General features: G+C 44.5%; 1 protein-coding gene across 1 annotated transcript in view; it reads right to left on the bottom strand.

Annotated features, from left to right (window-relative positions):
• LOC104270588 (cryptochrome-2-like) overlaps positions 1-15,065 on the bottom strand; it is a gene marked incomplete at its 5' end in the record, with an annotated part of 18,082 nt that extends 3,017 nt beyond the window's left edge. Inside the window, 7 exon segments of the mRNA XM_009864994.1 lie at positions 632-881; positions 883-938; positions 1,425-1,565; positions 2,611-2,699; positions 4,015-4,199; positions 11,578-11,720; positions 14,955-15,065. Of these exon segments, the coding sequence (XP_009863296.1) occupies positions 632-881; positions 883-938; positions 1,425-1,565; positions 2,611-2,699; positions 4,015-4,199; positions 11,578-11,720; positions 14,955-15,065 (975 nt within the window).
• Positions 15,066-15,658: the final 593 nt, after the last annotated feature.

Below are 15,658 nucleotides of genomic sequence, written 5' to 3'. Positions count from 1 at the left end.
CAGCAGGAACTCGCTCACACCCATGCAGAGAAACTGTGCTCTTAGCATCTAACCCTATGACGCACTTTCAGCTATGCTCTGCTTTGTCAGCTTTGTGACAAGATGCTCCTGCCTCCAACTTTTGGTACAGGGCAATTTGTACACTGGAGGGGTTCAAGCTGTCTGTCCCTTCTGATGGCCCAAGAGGAGGGTCTTTTACCTCTTTCCTTGAGAGATTCTAGACTCAGAGTTCACAGTCATGGAGCGTTCCCTGACCGGCACGGTGATGAATTATACAACGAGGAGAAAGGTCCAGTTATAAAGTGACATTGAACTTGCAAAGAAAACAGATGGACTGAAAGAACTTTTACAAAAAAATAAAGCAGCCCCCAAAACCCCAGTCCATGTTTAGTGGGTCCCACTAACATTTAGCTGTGGTTACTGGAGACTCCACACCGCCCGAGCCTTGTGGTAGATGGCAGAAAGAAGTCAGGCGGCGGCAGGCAAAGAGCCCGCTAGCAAATCCTCTCTTCCACGCAACTTTTACATACGAAGCAAAAGCCATACCTGTGTGCTCATCCTTGCAGCGAGTGCCAGGGAGACTTTGTTTCTCTTATGGCCTCCTGCAAGCCTCTGGAAATGCCAAACTCACCCTGACTCCTGACTCCCAGCTGATCCAGAGGTCGCCCCTGGTCAGGAAGCAGGCCACCGCGTGCCTGGCCAGATGGTGGATCCACCCTTCCTGTCTCAGTTGGGTCATGATTGCATCGATCCAAGGGAAGCCTGTTTTGCCCTCTGCCCACTTTGCCAAGGCTTCAGGGTTCCTGTCCCAGGGGATCTGGATGCAGATGGGGTTCCCTTCCATACGATCAAACTTCGGGTTGTTTGTGGCTGGTGTGACCCCCCCGCCACAGAAGCTGTCCATACAGAGAGAGGGGAGGCGTGCTGTTCCGCTTCACCTTTGGAGGAGAAAACAAGGGTATTCAGAAGCAGGGGATGACTGGCTTTATTAACCTGAGCTTTAGGCCACCCACGCATTTATAAACAATTCCCAAGTCAGATACCGACAAGTGCCATAAAGGAGCTTAATTCCAGGTCATCCTTTACCGAAACCCCAGGTGATGAAGTCAGAGCACTGCTTTTAGCTCCATCAGTACAACGTCCAGACTCGAATGACCCAAACTCTACATGGCTCATGACACAAGAGACCAGCCTAAGAACAAGGTATCAGCAGATTTAAGGTCTGTTCCACTATATACAGGAGAATCACTCTTCCTCACCCTAAAGCCTCTTCTGCAGCAGCAAACAACTTACTCGGCTCAACAGTCACACATCTGGGAGGCAACAGTAACTTCTGCAGCTGTTCTGGCACATTGTCTGGGAACCAGCACCACACTACCTATGCTCAAAACCAGCCTGCTCTCCGGACAAACCTTCTGTCTTACCTTCTTATACAGCTCCCAGAGACGATAGTAAAACAAACGGCAGGACAGGCAGCCAAAACGCAGGTAAGGACTGAGTCCTGTAGGGCTGGCCAGCAACGAATTGGCGTTCATCCTTGGTCTTTCGTAATTTGCAACCCATGCCTAGAAATATTCAGGAGAAATAAGCCAGAAAAAAACCCCTCAAATTTGTGAGACACTACTGAGAGCATACCTCTGTGCAGGTGGTGAGCACCTAGGTCTGACAGCACAGTCTCTTCTATTCACTTCCAGCCACCGCTGGCAGAGATCTCAAGTAGGAAATTCCACCTCCTACACACCATTCAAGAAATGCTCCAGGACTTAAACTACTTAGTCATTTGGGCCAAGAAAATAACTAAATTTGCTTTGTATACAGGAGCTAATAATCCTGATAGCCCCTAAGGACATAAGCTAACACCACTGTTTATGTCCAGGTATGTCTATGCCATTTCACACAGTGAACAAGAAAATCTGGGGAAATCCAGACTTTCTGCGGAATATTACGCTGACAGTTTATTCCCTCTTCAGCACAAGAATTTTTGCTTTGATCTCTAGAACTGCACCAATCCAGCCAGCATTAAAAAGATACAAAGTCTTTAAAAACTGAGTCAGGCCTCCCCAGTTGGATCATCTTTCACTACTCAGAAATTGTTCACCTTACGTGCTATAATGAAGAACACAGAAAAAAATCTGGGTATTTCAGCAGGCGACCCAAGGAACGCCAGCCAGTGAGACAACATTTAAGAGGCTAATGCACAAGGGGAAGCTATACTTTTATGAGCATCATTGCCCCAATACCTCAGCCTCAGCTAAGGAAAAAGTGAGATGCAGTGTGCAGCAGGGAACGAGCAACTTAAGAGTAGTTTCCAAGTCTGCACTCCTCTAAAGGGAATAGAGGGGTAAAAACAAGGAAGAGAATCCCATGTACTTCAAAAAGCAGCATAATTAACATGCAGCTCTCCGTCTTCAGGTCTGAGAAAGCTCAGGAGCTCCCTGCTCTACACACGAGATCACGGGAGTACTCTAACAGTATCAAACACCCCTTCCAGAGGTGAATGCTGTAACCATTGCTAAGAAGAGCAGGGAAAACAGAGCAACGGCCAATGCTCAACATTTTTCATTTGGAGCCACAGCGTTCAGGAGTAGCCACTTAAATTCCAAGAGTTACCTTTCTTTCCAAGTGTTTATCCAGTCGTGCCAGGGCTTCTGTCTCCCCTCCTTGCCAAACCGCAGGGGCAAGACCATCTGTAGGAAAGCCTGAGGGAAAGAACTATGTAAGGGTTGAAGCCACACCCAGACAAAGGGTATAGTTGAGCCAAAGTATTAGCAACAGCAAGACACCACACACTGCCATCACCTAGAGTGGGTTACTTGCTGCTCTAGTCCTTCTACAGCAGGCAAATCACACCGGACACAGAGAGAGCCTGCTCTTCACGCTGCACTACAAGGGCCTCTCCCTGCAATGCTTCTGGCAGCCTTCTGGGGACCTTCCCCATTGCTCACATGCCAGCTCTCTCTGTGTGTCAGCACTACCCACAGGGCTCTGCTCCAAAGGCCTGAGCAGCTGGCAAAGGAACATATGCTCCACAGCTCTGCCTTACAAAATACCTCACCATGGGCACCAGCAGCTCGCTAGACAGCCTGCCTGCTCCTGGTGAGGCTCCTATTTTGCTGAAAGCTGGTGCTGGGGAAGGCACTGGATTAGTGCCGAAGAACTGATGCGAAAGGGGAAGCAGTAAGGCAGCTTCCCTGCACTGCTCTGGGCTGACAGCGGAGCCTCCCCTAGCGGCAAGCAGCGAGGAATAAGGTTGCAAGCAGGCTCATTAGGCCAGACATCAAAGGAACCAGATCTTTCCAGGACCAAAACCCTGAGGATACTGCTGCTTTTTACATGACTGCTGAAAGTGTGCCTTAAGGTATGTGGTGATACTCTTACAAAGCTGGTATGGAGCCTCCACTGATACACATGCAGACAGTATTCTGTGTTAATCCTTTCTTCCCTTGCATTCAGATTCACCTTAGATACAAGCCTCACATTCCTCATGTCTCAGCTTTCTACTGATCCTCCTTCTCCAGGAAAAACACAGGACCAAACGGCATAGCAAGATCAGCAAAGAAAGTTTGCTCTTCTGTTTTGCTAAACTCCCAGGTTGATGCTGCTTGGCAATAACTGAATGAAATTACCTAAACCCGATACACAGTTAATTTACCTCTTCAGGTCTGTTACACAACGTGTCAGAGATGGCAGTGGGAGGAAAGCAGCTGGCGAGGAAATGAGACACTGATTCAGTGGTTACATCCTCAGTGTAGCAGAGAACTTGAGGACAGATGCAGAGCGTTCCGGAGCAATGCTAAGCAATGCTAAAGGGGACGCTGTGCACCGACAGCAGAGCAAGGGAGGGCAGACTCCTTTCACGAGGTCCAGCACTCATCAGGCTGCTTCTACAACTAGAGGCAGCCCAGGTCAAATGAGAACACTGGAGCTGTCTGGGGCACATGCCAGCCATCAAGAACGTTTCCCTAGATCCCTTGCAGCTGGCAGTTAACCCTTGCCTCCACTCTCGACACATACCCAGCTCTTCCAGGGAAGGGACCCCGTACACATCGTCGTGGTTCTCCTGGATGTCCACTTTACACGTTTCCATCTGCTGGCTCGCTACAGTGCTCACCGGCTTCTTTGGGAGCTCCATACGACTAATGATGGCCTGGAAGCGCTTGTAGGTGAGGGGCGGCTTGTGGCCATTCAGCTCAATTATTCTGGAGACAAAATAAGCAAGGTGAAACATCACAGTCTCGCTAGCACAGAAGACACAAGGAAATGACAGCCAAACTGTATCCTGCTATCTCTGCTCAGGACAACCTTTCACTTGGTATACAGAAATGCTTACAGACCTAGCTTCTACTCGATGTGTCCCTCAAAGGGATATTAAACAAACAAACGACAACAACAAAAAAACCTCCAAACACACCAGAAAACAAAAGCCCATATACTAATCATCTCCATGGGGAAAACAACAAAAACAGCTCCAGCTGAATCAGGCTTAGCATCACACCTCTTTTCCTGAGCTACTCATTCAATCCCTGTATGAAACCTCAATTTGATCATTATTCCCTTTCTACTTCTCCGAGATGGCACATCCCAGATCTGCATCTGTTCCTCTGACACCTTGAGGTATCCTAACCTGATTCTGACCTTACTTCCTCCCCACCTGACACAGGAAGTCCCAGCCTGTTAGTGACTCCTCCCCCATCAATCTCAGACCAGACAAATCTCAGTTTGCGTCATTCCAGTCCTCTCTTTCCCTGTGATCAGAGAAACTACCATCCTCCCTTATGCCATAAGGTCACAAGCAGTCCTGTCTCATGCTATTCACTTGTGTCAGATCATGCTACAGGAAAGCCGGCCACGGTTTGCCAACCCCCTACTTCACCAAGCATCTGCAGCCTTCTAGTATAGCCTAAAAATCAAGCTCCCAAAATGCAAAAGACAGTATTTAAGGGAGAAGAATTGCTTTATTCTACGCAGGGTGCTTGGTGGAAACTTTCACAAATCAGGCACGCCACTACAAGCAAAGGCACTGATATTTGTACTACAAAAGTAACAAACTCCACCTAACTAGCACATAAACCATACCTATCTTACATTAGGCTGATAGAGCAGTCTCTGTGGCCTGACGCTCTGGGATATCTGGTGGCCTTTGGGGGTCTCTGATGTTCATTTCATGTAGTACCCCAGACCCAATTTCAGGCAAAGTCCACTGAAAGGACATAGTCTGTGTGAGCTACTGTCAAAGAGGAGGTTTGTTCTTGATAAGAAAATATTGCAGCTAGAAAATTGTTCAGTTGCCTGTCATCCCGTGACAGCTCAATGATAATCCTGTCAAGCATTTCTTTAAACATGAGATTCTTTAAACATAAGCCTGCAAGTGAGAAGATATTCTCTGTATGTATGAAAAAAAGAGTCTGTAATTTTTTTACAGGCCGTAGGATTCAGTAAGCTCAAAAGGACAAGTACATCCCTAGGGTCACTCAGTCTTATTTTTCCAGGGCAGTACAGCTTTGAGAAGCACTCCTGGGAAAAGTAAACTTCCCCAGGGTGCAAGCCGCCTGCAGGGGGAGGAAGGAGTTAAGAGCAAACCAAAGAGCGCAGGGACGGCCAGCATTACATAAAGTTAAAGGCAGCCAACCCGGCAGCTCACACAGAGAGCTGCAGCACAGCAGCTTTCCCCACCCATTATAGTCAACAGCTTATGCAAGGGGCTGGGCTTACAGTCGAGTGTTTCTGCCCACGCCATGTGCCTTCCCTTCCCCCAGAAGCCGCACGTGTATCGAGGAGGAGCGACATGCCAGCCCCGGGGACCTTCCTCAGCCCTCAGCCCGTCCTTCACGTGTGCTCCGCACCCACCCGGCTCCCTGCCTCTATCTGACATCTTCAAGATCGGGAGTAGAGCGCAGTTACCGAGTACAGCTCCCAAATTCCTAAACTGACGGTTATTAGATCCGGGACACAAATCTTTTAAGAGATAGGACTAGGCCAAGCTGCACATTTCACAGCACCTGACACTGGCATTATGCAACAAAACTTGAACCTTTCACAATACCACCATGAAAAAAAAGTATCAAATATCAGGTATTGTACAACACTGGATATTATATGATACATACTGGGTATTGTAGTGCTTGTGAGAACTGTAAGTGTGATTCGTGTCAAAAGGTACAGTGTCAAGAATGCTAAAGCAGCAACTGCAGATGGGCCTTGACCACAATCTGCAGAGGGGATTGTCTCAGCAACCTTGAAGAATAAAACTTCCTTACTAGGCATAGAAAAACAAACTAAAAATATGATGTGTAACTAGCTTGAATGTCAGCCACTATTATATATTACTTCAGCAAGCTTTGTATAACCTCCCCCAATGACCCCAGAGGAATGGGCAAGACCCCAGCAATTAATAGCACAAGCGCAAAGATTACGAGTGACAAGAGAAAAGAACCAGAACTCGAGGGAAGAAAGGAGCTACAGACCAAAAGACAATATAAAAGAGAGAAGACTCCGAACTCCGGTGCGCACTGTTGGGCGTAAGCTCCCCGGCATGCCCAGCGCTGTCTGCTTATTGCCCTTTTCACCTTTTTATTGTAATATTTTACAAATAAATTTATAAATTAACCAATTGGACTCTGAGCATTTATAACAGTGCTGTTAAAAGATTTGTACAGGATGCCCTTCCCAAGCTCAGGAGCCCTTTCCTTCTACTGTCCTTCTAATCCAGGCAGTACAATCTCACAGAGTTTTCCCTGGTAACAGAAAAAGGGAGGCCCCTCCTCAGGATTTAACACTCCTGTTTCCTCCGTCTCCCTCAGTATGACCCACCACATCAGTTATTCTTCTGGTTTTCTTGAAGCAGAACAGAGGGGAGCAAAATCGCTCTAAGTTACACAAAACCTAACCTTCCTGGTGTTAGTGAGCACCCGGCAAAGGGGCTGCACTGCCAGACGGGCAATATACTGCCTGGCACTTCCTGACAGTAGTAGCCTGATGCCAGAAGTTATAAGGGTCTTTTTGACAGTTACACTTTACCTCAAGAAAGCAGGCAACCAAAATCTGACCAAACACAGTTCTGGCACTGCCGTGATTACAAGGTATCCTACAGTCGGTCACCTGTGACAGCAGAGTGTCTGCAGATTTGGAATGCACACCCTCATGGGTATCAGCTTCTGACTCACATCTCCGGCTACCGGGCTAGGGAGAGCTGCTCACCACAAAAACCTGACACCTCAGCTCGCTTGCAAATGACAGGGCCCGGTTTTGGCATTGGACTGAACGTGCTCCCCGCTGCTTTGTTGAGCCAGGAAGAGCTGGCTGCCAGCGCTCGGCAAGCGGGCTGCTCAGCAACGCAGCCCACTGCCAGTTCAGGCAGACTATTTAGTTAGCCTTGCCAGCTTATGCAAGTGCTCTGATCTAAATCCTCGCTCCATCTAAATCCGCTCTCCAGAGAGCCTGTGTAGGGCTCCGCGTACATAAGTCAAGGATTAGTATTTCTACAGTTTCAAAGAGGAGATGGAGAGAGAACCAGCAGATAGTCCACAAAACAGATGCTGGACAAAGGGTGAACAGTTCAGCTTCCACTGAATCACACACGTGAGTAGATGAAAGCTGAAGTAACTTGATGACAGGGTAAGTATCAGCAAGGGGAACACCTGACACCAGAATACCATGTAAGTCAGACAAGGATAACAAGGTCTGGCAGGCAGAAATTTGACTTAACCTTCTTACATGGCAATAAACCACTTTTTTTGGCATAGTAAACTGCAGAACCACCAAGGTATGCATGCTTCTCCAGTGCTTGGTTCCTTTAAAACACACTTAACTGGCATTAACTCCTATTAAAACACATTTAACTGGCATTTCAGCCTTAGGCTAGAATATTTCAGGAAAAGTTGCTCCTGATGCACGCTGCAAACATACATGCTCACAGCGTTCTGCTCCAACCTAAACCACTCAGAATAACCCAGGCCTGCCTGGAATTATGGAAACCATAATGCTGACCATCAGCAAGCAGAGTAGAGAGGATTTAGAACCTAAGGAAGAGAAAACAGGCAGATCCAGCGAAAGGAAAAACAACCTGTCAGCTGGAAGTTGTCAGACAGAATAATTGTCAAGTAAAGGCTTTGTGCAGGCTAAGCTGATACCCAAGAGATTATCTTTTCTGGCCAACTTCTACAATTTGAACATCACTAATCTTGACTGGGAATTCCTAGATTTTCTTAAGAGTATTTTCCAGCACTGATGCTGATTTTCTACAGCCACCTCCTTGTTTTGGGGGAGCGAAGGCAGAAGATGCTCTGACAATCACACAGCTATGCCAGCAGTGCCAAGAAGGAGCAGACTGTAACCTTCCTACTGGGTGAAACTTGCTCAAATTCACAGGTTAACTGAACAGGCTCTTTGTAACCATTTAAAAGGAGCTGGTGGAGGTGGCACCAAGAATGCACTGCAGGGGGACAAGGGAAAGATTGCTGGAATCATTCAGAAGTGAAAGATTAGTCTGAATTGTTTAAAAACCAAGTCTGACAATCTTGTCAGAAACTTGATCAAAGAAAGATGAGAAGTAGGACGCTACCATCAGCTTATTAATTATGCAGGAAAAAAACCAGTAGGCTGAGCAGAGGGACAAATAATACCATGAGTTAAAAGCCTGGGTGACACTAGTGGAGGGTGATATATTCAGAGAGGCTTCCAGGAGAAATACAATATTAGAACTGTATTACCACCTGTTGAGAAATCTCAAGAGATGCCAAGCAGGAAATGTCAGAGTAGCTGGAGACTTCGACGCCTCCACACAGACTGGGTAGCTGTCGCACCCCGTCGCCTGCCAAAACCCAATTTTCTAGTTGCCATAAATGACTGCTCCATGGAACAATTAATCAGGAATCCACAAGGAAAGGCAACGGTCTAAGGCAGCACTAAGGTATAAGCTGAGAATGTTAGTTAGCACTTGCCTGTTCTCACCATGACACTGTCCTGCGTCAATTTAACATCTTTCCTGGAGCAACAATACCATAATGGCTTTTATTTCAAGAATAGAAATGCATAAAAATAAGGAATCATGCTAAGCAAAAAGAACAAGTTGAGACACAAAATGCTGACAGGCAACACAGAAATGATCTGAAGATGACGTTGGGGAAAAAAATTCACAAATCCACACAAACCATCAAAAAATATTTCAGATCACAAAAGTCAAAATAATTAAAGAACAGGATAAGAAAAGAGAGTAAAAGGCAAAACCCTTCAGAAAAATTAAGGCCAAATAAGGACAGAACCCCCCCAAACTTTGGTAGGTTAAATTAAAAAACACAAGAGCATCTCTTAACCCACAAGAAAGTTTGTGAAATATTTTTTTTAAAAGTGTAAGTTTTAAGGAAAAAAAAAACCCCTTTACAGACACTCCAGGGTATTTATAGGGCCAAGAGGTGATCAAGTTGTAAAAAAGAACAGAGACTGTAACAGCACAGCAAAAATACCTGCATTTACTTTTACACAGGGAGGTTACAACTCCAAATCTTTTTAACGAGACATAATCATGAGATATCACAGAGTAGGAGGTCAGGAAGAAATGCCACAAAACAAAGCTCTGCTTGAACGGCAACAATTTGCCAGGACCAGGAGTTGTAAAGGACTTCAAGAAATACCTAAACTAATAGCTGCCTTAGAACCTCCCTTATACTAGGATAAAAAAAAATGCAAATACGACTCCAGATTTAAAAAACGTTTCAAGGGCATGAGAAGAAGAGAACAGAATGTCTGGTACGTGCATTACGTAGACGGGTAGAAAAGACTAATGGAATCAGTGAATGCACGGGTGGATGCGATATGCTGGAGGGTTAATTTGGCCTTGGGAAGTTGTGCCTCAAAAACCTATTTGCAACATTTGAGCCTGAGGCAAGGAAGATTCAGCTGTTACACTCTACCTGGATTTTCAGAAGCCATCTGACTAGACCCCTCACTGAAAATTTTCAAAGAAACCATGATAAACTAGGATAAAGGAAAAAGTCCCCACAGACAGAAATTACTTTAAGGTACAGGATCGGAGCAGGAATTCATTTTTCCCAACAGGAGGAGAAATCCTACACAGATCTGAGTTAGGGCTTGTGCTGCTCAACATTATTCACAAAATATCTGAGAAGGGACAAAAAAAAAGCAGTATGATTAAGTGTACTGACGCAATAAGCTGGGATAGCTAAAGATGAAAGGCAACTTAAAATTTTCCCTATACACCACATGACCAGCTGACAAAAATATCAGATGAAATTCAGCGTTGGTTATGTTGTTTCTCCATATGCATGGCTATGCAATCTTCAACTTAGTTATACAGTAGCAGCCTCTCAAATAGCTACGACCATTCTGGAAGGAAGCCTTGAGACAGTAGTTTAGTGTTTAGCAGCATTCAGAAAAAGCAAAAACTATGCTAGTGATAATTAGAAGACAGGAAACATTATAGCATTATAAAAATCCATATCACTCCTGCATTCTGAACACAAGCTACAGTTGTCACCACTGCTCTCCATCTCCAGAAATATACAGAAAGGTGACAAAACTTAGAATAGATATGGAACAGATCCTGCCTGAAAACTCAAGTAAATTAAGGCTCTCCACCTTGGAAGAAAAGATGACATGAGGAAGGATGTGAGGGGCACTGACACTGAAGGCGTGAAGATGTAATAAATATTCATGGTCTCTTCTAATGCAACAATTTAGAAAACAGCATCTGCTCATAATTCCCCTCACACCGAAGACAAGTATTTCCACACAGCATGTGCTAACTGTAAAGTTCCTTCACGTAGGAAATTATGGATGCTGAAGATTTACAGGAGGAATTCTACATCAAGCATTACTGGCACGAATCATGAAAAAAAAAAAAGCAACAACAACAACAAAAAAATTAAAAGGTAAGCAAAATATAAAAAACCCCACCAAAACAAATTGTAAGAATAGAAAGAAACATGGTTGAAGTCAAGCACACCTTAGAGTCTTAGCTGAAAGACTATCTCCACTGCTCAAAATCATATACATGTATATATGGAGATTATATATATAAGTAAATATATAAAACTCAACATAAAGGCAAAGCTTCCCCCATAGCAACTATACAACAAAGACAAAGCAATCAGGTTTTAGAATAAGGTAAGTTAGCCCCAATCTACCTTGTTCTACTTCTTCCAGCTGTCCCGGTACATCCATCAGTTAAAAACCCTGTCTTCATAACCTGTTTGAGACAACAGCTCAACTATCTTTATGATAATGAAGGAGAATTACACAAAAAGCAGTCCAGGCAGTGAGGACATGCTCAAGGAGAGCAATCAATGGGACACAGCTGAGCAACTTAAATGACCGTCAAGTACAGACTTTAATAAGCTTGAGGCAACACCCTTCTGCACATTCACGTCACTGTCAGCACTTTGACGTGATCTAATCAAAAATGCGAGCGCACAGAGTAATCCTCTTGACACCTTCTAGCCTCGCGCAGGATGACCACGATCAACGCACAGCGATCGCCGTAATGCAGGAGACTGAAGTCTTGCCAGACACGACAATCCCAGCCTAGCCCAGGCAGCACTTCTGGCCCTGCTCTCCCCGTACCTGTCCAGGTCATAGAGGGTGTGGGAGTTCTCTATCACCACCTCCACGCCAGCCTCCTTGGCCAGTTTGACGATGGCTGCATCTCTCTCCTTACCAAACGGTTCCGAGTCGTATTCGAAGGTGAGGCGAGTGACTCCCCATTCCTGCAAGAAACACAGGGCACACAGCTGTCACATGGAAGATTCTTTGTAACCGGCACAATTACAAATGAGGATTTCAGAATTCCTGGATGTTGTTAAGTCCTGGAAGCTTAGAGAGGGTTCCTGTTACGAACAGCAGCCTCACACTGAGATAATCGAAGAATCAACAATTTTTATCAGTTTCAGCAAACACTGCATCTGATATTGCAAATTCCTAACTGTCAGGTTTAACACACATATGTGGAGGTTTGAGTTCTTATCTATCAACATTCTTAGGTTACACCTCAGTCCCCACGCCTAATGACACTTTGTTTTGTTGCACATGCTGTCGAAAAGTAACACTGCTATTCTGTTCCAGCACTGCATAGAAAGCATTTGAGAGAACTCTTTTGATACAAGTTCTGCTCAAACCCCCATAAGTAAAGTCAATACACTCAATTTTTTTTCCACTGTCTCTTTAAAGGTATCATATAATGGAAGACTAAAGTCTAATCAAGACAGCAAAAAGCATGGTAGTTGGAAATGCAGGACAAAGGATGGCAACTGAGTGAACCTTTCTGGTCAGAACAGTAGAGTATGATACTGTAATTCAGATTTAAATTGAAGTCCTGCCCCTGTGGATTTATTTTACCCTAGTCGAGCCATGAACCTATTCTGTATCTTCACACCTTTAATAGATCCCTCATAGATTGCACGGAATAGGCCTTATGAAATAGCATTCAGCCTCTTCCAGGCTTTTCCAGAGCACAATTTGCTCTCAAGGACTACGGCCTAGTTTTCCTCAGAAAATGAATCTTAGGAGAAGAGGTTTAATGGTTTCCACAGCGACCCTCCCAAGGCATCCATCAAGCAGAGCAGCAGCCCACAGATTTGTTTAGCAAACACTTTGGTCAAACACAGCCAGAAACCTACAGAAACGCTTAAAAAAACCCTCACAGAACCAAGATGTGAACGGTATTTCCCAAGCGAGACAGTCTAAGCCACCTCTGTATATACAGGACAGTCTTTTCCACCTCGGAACCAGAAACAAACAAAGCACAAAGAAAAGATGTGATTAGTTCACTATAAAGACCATTAAAAATATGCCAAAGATGAGGAAGGGAATTTAGAAGCAGAGAAGAACTGTGCAAGTGCCCTTCTTTTCTAAACTTTCAGATTCAATCCTAAAACTAACACAAGGAAGGACAGAGAACTAAAAGAGTCATGTACTGCTGAATGCACATCTCAAGAGAGGTCCTCCACTCCTTTTTCAAAATAAGCAGGGGTCAAACAGACATGTTCCAGACCTTGCCCTGCTCCTGTGTGATTTAACAGCTTCATTTAAAGCTTTTCTTTCTTTTATAAGAAAGATAGTATCAGCTAGAAGGCTTGGAAAAGATGGATTTGGTCTTGAAGAAACATACATTACTGCCTTGAAAGAAAGGAATAGAATTAAAAAAACATTTAAAGCTAACTGAGATTTTGGGTACGAATACAAAACTTCAAATTCAGATCTCCTACAGTTACGAGAAGCCCGTCACTCTCTCTGCTACAGCAGCACCCAGGAAGCAAAGCGAAACCAACCAGAAAACAGTAAGCTGTATGACAATAAATTGCTGCAGATACAGAAAAGTCATGACTGACTTGTGTCTTAGCATCTACCCTACAGCAAAGAAAAACTGTAGGGAGGAAAAAAAACACACCAAAGGGATTGTAAGCAACAGTGAACAAACAACTCACTTTTCTTAGATCGAAGAGCTAAAATTACAGATGTTTGCTCAGAGGAAGTGAGACAAAAAAATCTCTGAAAAGGTTAGCACAGAGCTAACAAGTACACTTCTCATGGTATCTATGCATTATAGTGCCTTTGCAGCAACTGTTATCGACAACATAGCTCAGCCACTGGCAGCAAGAGCAGAAATTATATTAGGTCTAAGCATTGCATTACCACACGTGACATAACTCTTCTCTCCACTACAGCTGACAGCAAGGCACGAGCTGCTAATTCACTGTTCAGTGCAGCAGCTCTGGAGAAGCCCGAATTGGCAAGAAAGCCACACATCTACCATATAATAGCATAAGGCACTCGGCCTCCTCATTCTTTTCAGCTCTGTTACAGCACAACTAAGATATTTATCACCTCACCTGCCCAGGCAAAAGAGACTGCAACAAAAAAGAGAGGTCTGGCTGATTCCACAATCATCTCTCCAAACCTCAGACTTTGTCAACTACCTTTTGTTCTTTGACCAAAGCAAGCATTTTTCTCCAGCAGAGTTTTAAATATCCTGTGAATACCTTGAACTCAAATAAGGAGGGCATGAATTACTACTAGACAGAACTTCTTTGCAGTTCAAAAGACAAAAATAACCCAGACTCTGAAAAGGCTAAAAGTGGCACATAGTTTCTGTCATGTGTTAAGATGCAGAAGCCAAAATAAGTATCAGTGCCCCTTCTGACCTCCATTTAATGTTGGAGCACACAGATTCAAGTTTATGTCTCCTTCTCAGCAGCTGGTCTACAGCATACAGTCTTAGAGCAGGACAAAAAAATTATATTGCTCGAGGAACCTTGATACGCAAGGAGATGTTCTTGCCAGCTCTGTCCCTCCCACAATTTGCAGCACTGACATAGCACTTTAGAAATGTATCTCACTAATTCACTGTCAACCACTGCATATTCCACCATCCTAAATAGGAAGCTTGGACCCAAGCTGTACTCTGCTGCTGAGCTGACTCAACTGTAGCCTTGAACACAAGAAAAGGAAGGTCAGCTAGCATAAAAGCTTCTGAATTTTGAAATTTTAACACAGAGCTCTATTTGCAATTCACATACAGACCAATACATACAGACATAACAGTCTCCTGGAGTAAAAGCTGCAGGAAGAAAATGGGCAGAAGGGAAGAAGCTCGCAACACAGAGGTGTCAGCGTGTTACAGTGCAAAGCGGAGAGACACCTGACTTACAGAAACAAAAGCAAAGACCACCACCCAAAAAAATATGTTCAAGAATCCTGGTACTAGGTTACATCCTACTATGAAATTTCCTTGCAAATCTGAGCTAAGAGTGTAGCTGGCTCACAAGCTGGCCCCTATGGCTAGTAGTTAGATAGCTGTAATTAAAGAGTTTGCTACAGTGAAGAATCAGTTACAGAGAAGCTGAAGGACCTCCAACGACTAATAAATCATTAGTCAGTGAAAACAAGGATAACGTCAGGACATCAATTGTTCTTCACTATCCTCCAGACAATTATTCTCTTACTTTGAAGAGTCTTGGGAAGACATCTGTTGGCTGCCCTCGCACAACAAACAAGCGGGAGCTGAGTTTCCGTAAACTGTTGTCCAGATCTTCCAGAGACTGGAGCAGAAATCTGCAGAGAAGAAATAACAGCAATTAGTGTCAGTCAATCCAGTCAATCAGTCGGGTCACAGCTAAGAGACAAAAGAGGAGAATTTGCATGGAACTCCAGCAAACCTGCATCACTAAATCAAACTGAAAGTTACGACAAGAAACAAGAATTCATATTCATCCTTGGGATTTTACCACCTGCTAGGTGACTGTAGCACCAGCCAGCTCCCAGCCATTCATATGCATGTTCTGCTTGTCCAGACACAAGAGGTTTCCAGGAGTTTCCTCTTCCTGCAATCCCTTTCCCTCTCAGAGCTGGCAGCACCGCCCAGCAAACTGGTCTCTCCACATTATGACATGGAGAAAAGCATAAACCACATAACTACCTACAGTCTACTACTTCATGGGTTCCAAGGCAGGAGGGGTTTTGCATATGAAGTAGAAAGATGTCAATACACTACCCCAAGGAAATCAATGAATTAGAACAAGAACTGTGCAAGTTTTCTAGAGGCAATATCACAGCAGAGAAATGCAAACTCCTAGCTCATGAGTAGCACAGGACTGAACACCAACATCTCCTAAGGCAAGAAATATCTGTACTTAGCATATTTGGAAAC

The sequence above is a fragment of the Apaloderma vittatum genome, unplaced genomic scaffold (genome assembly GCF_000703405.1).
Source record: "Apaloderma vittatum isolate BGI_N311 unplaced genomic scaffold, ASM70340v1 scaffold14462, whole genome shotgun sequence".
Lineage (NCBI taxonomy): Eukaryota > Metazoa > Chordata > Aves > Trogoniformes > Trogonidae > Apaloderma > Apaloderma vittatum.
Note: the sequence above shows the minus strand (reverse complement) of the source record. Positions and strands in the feature narration are given on the sequence as shown.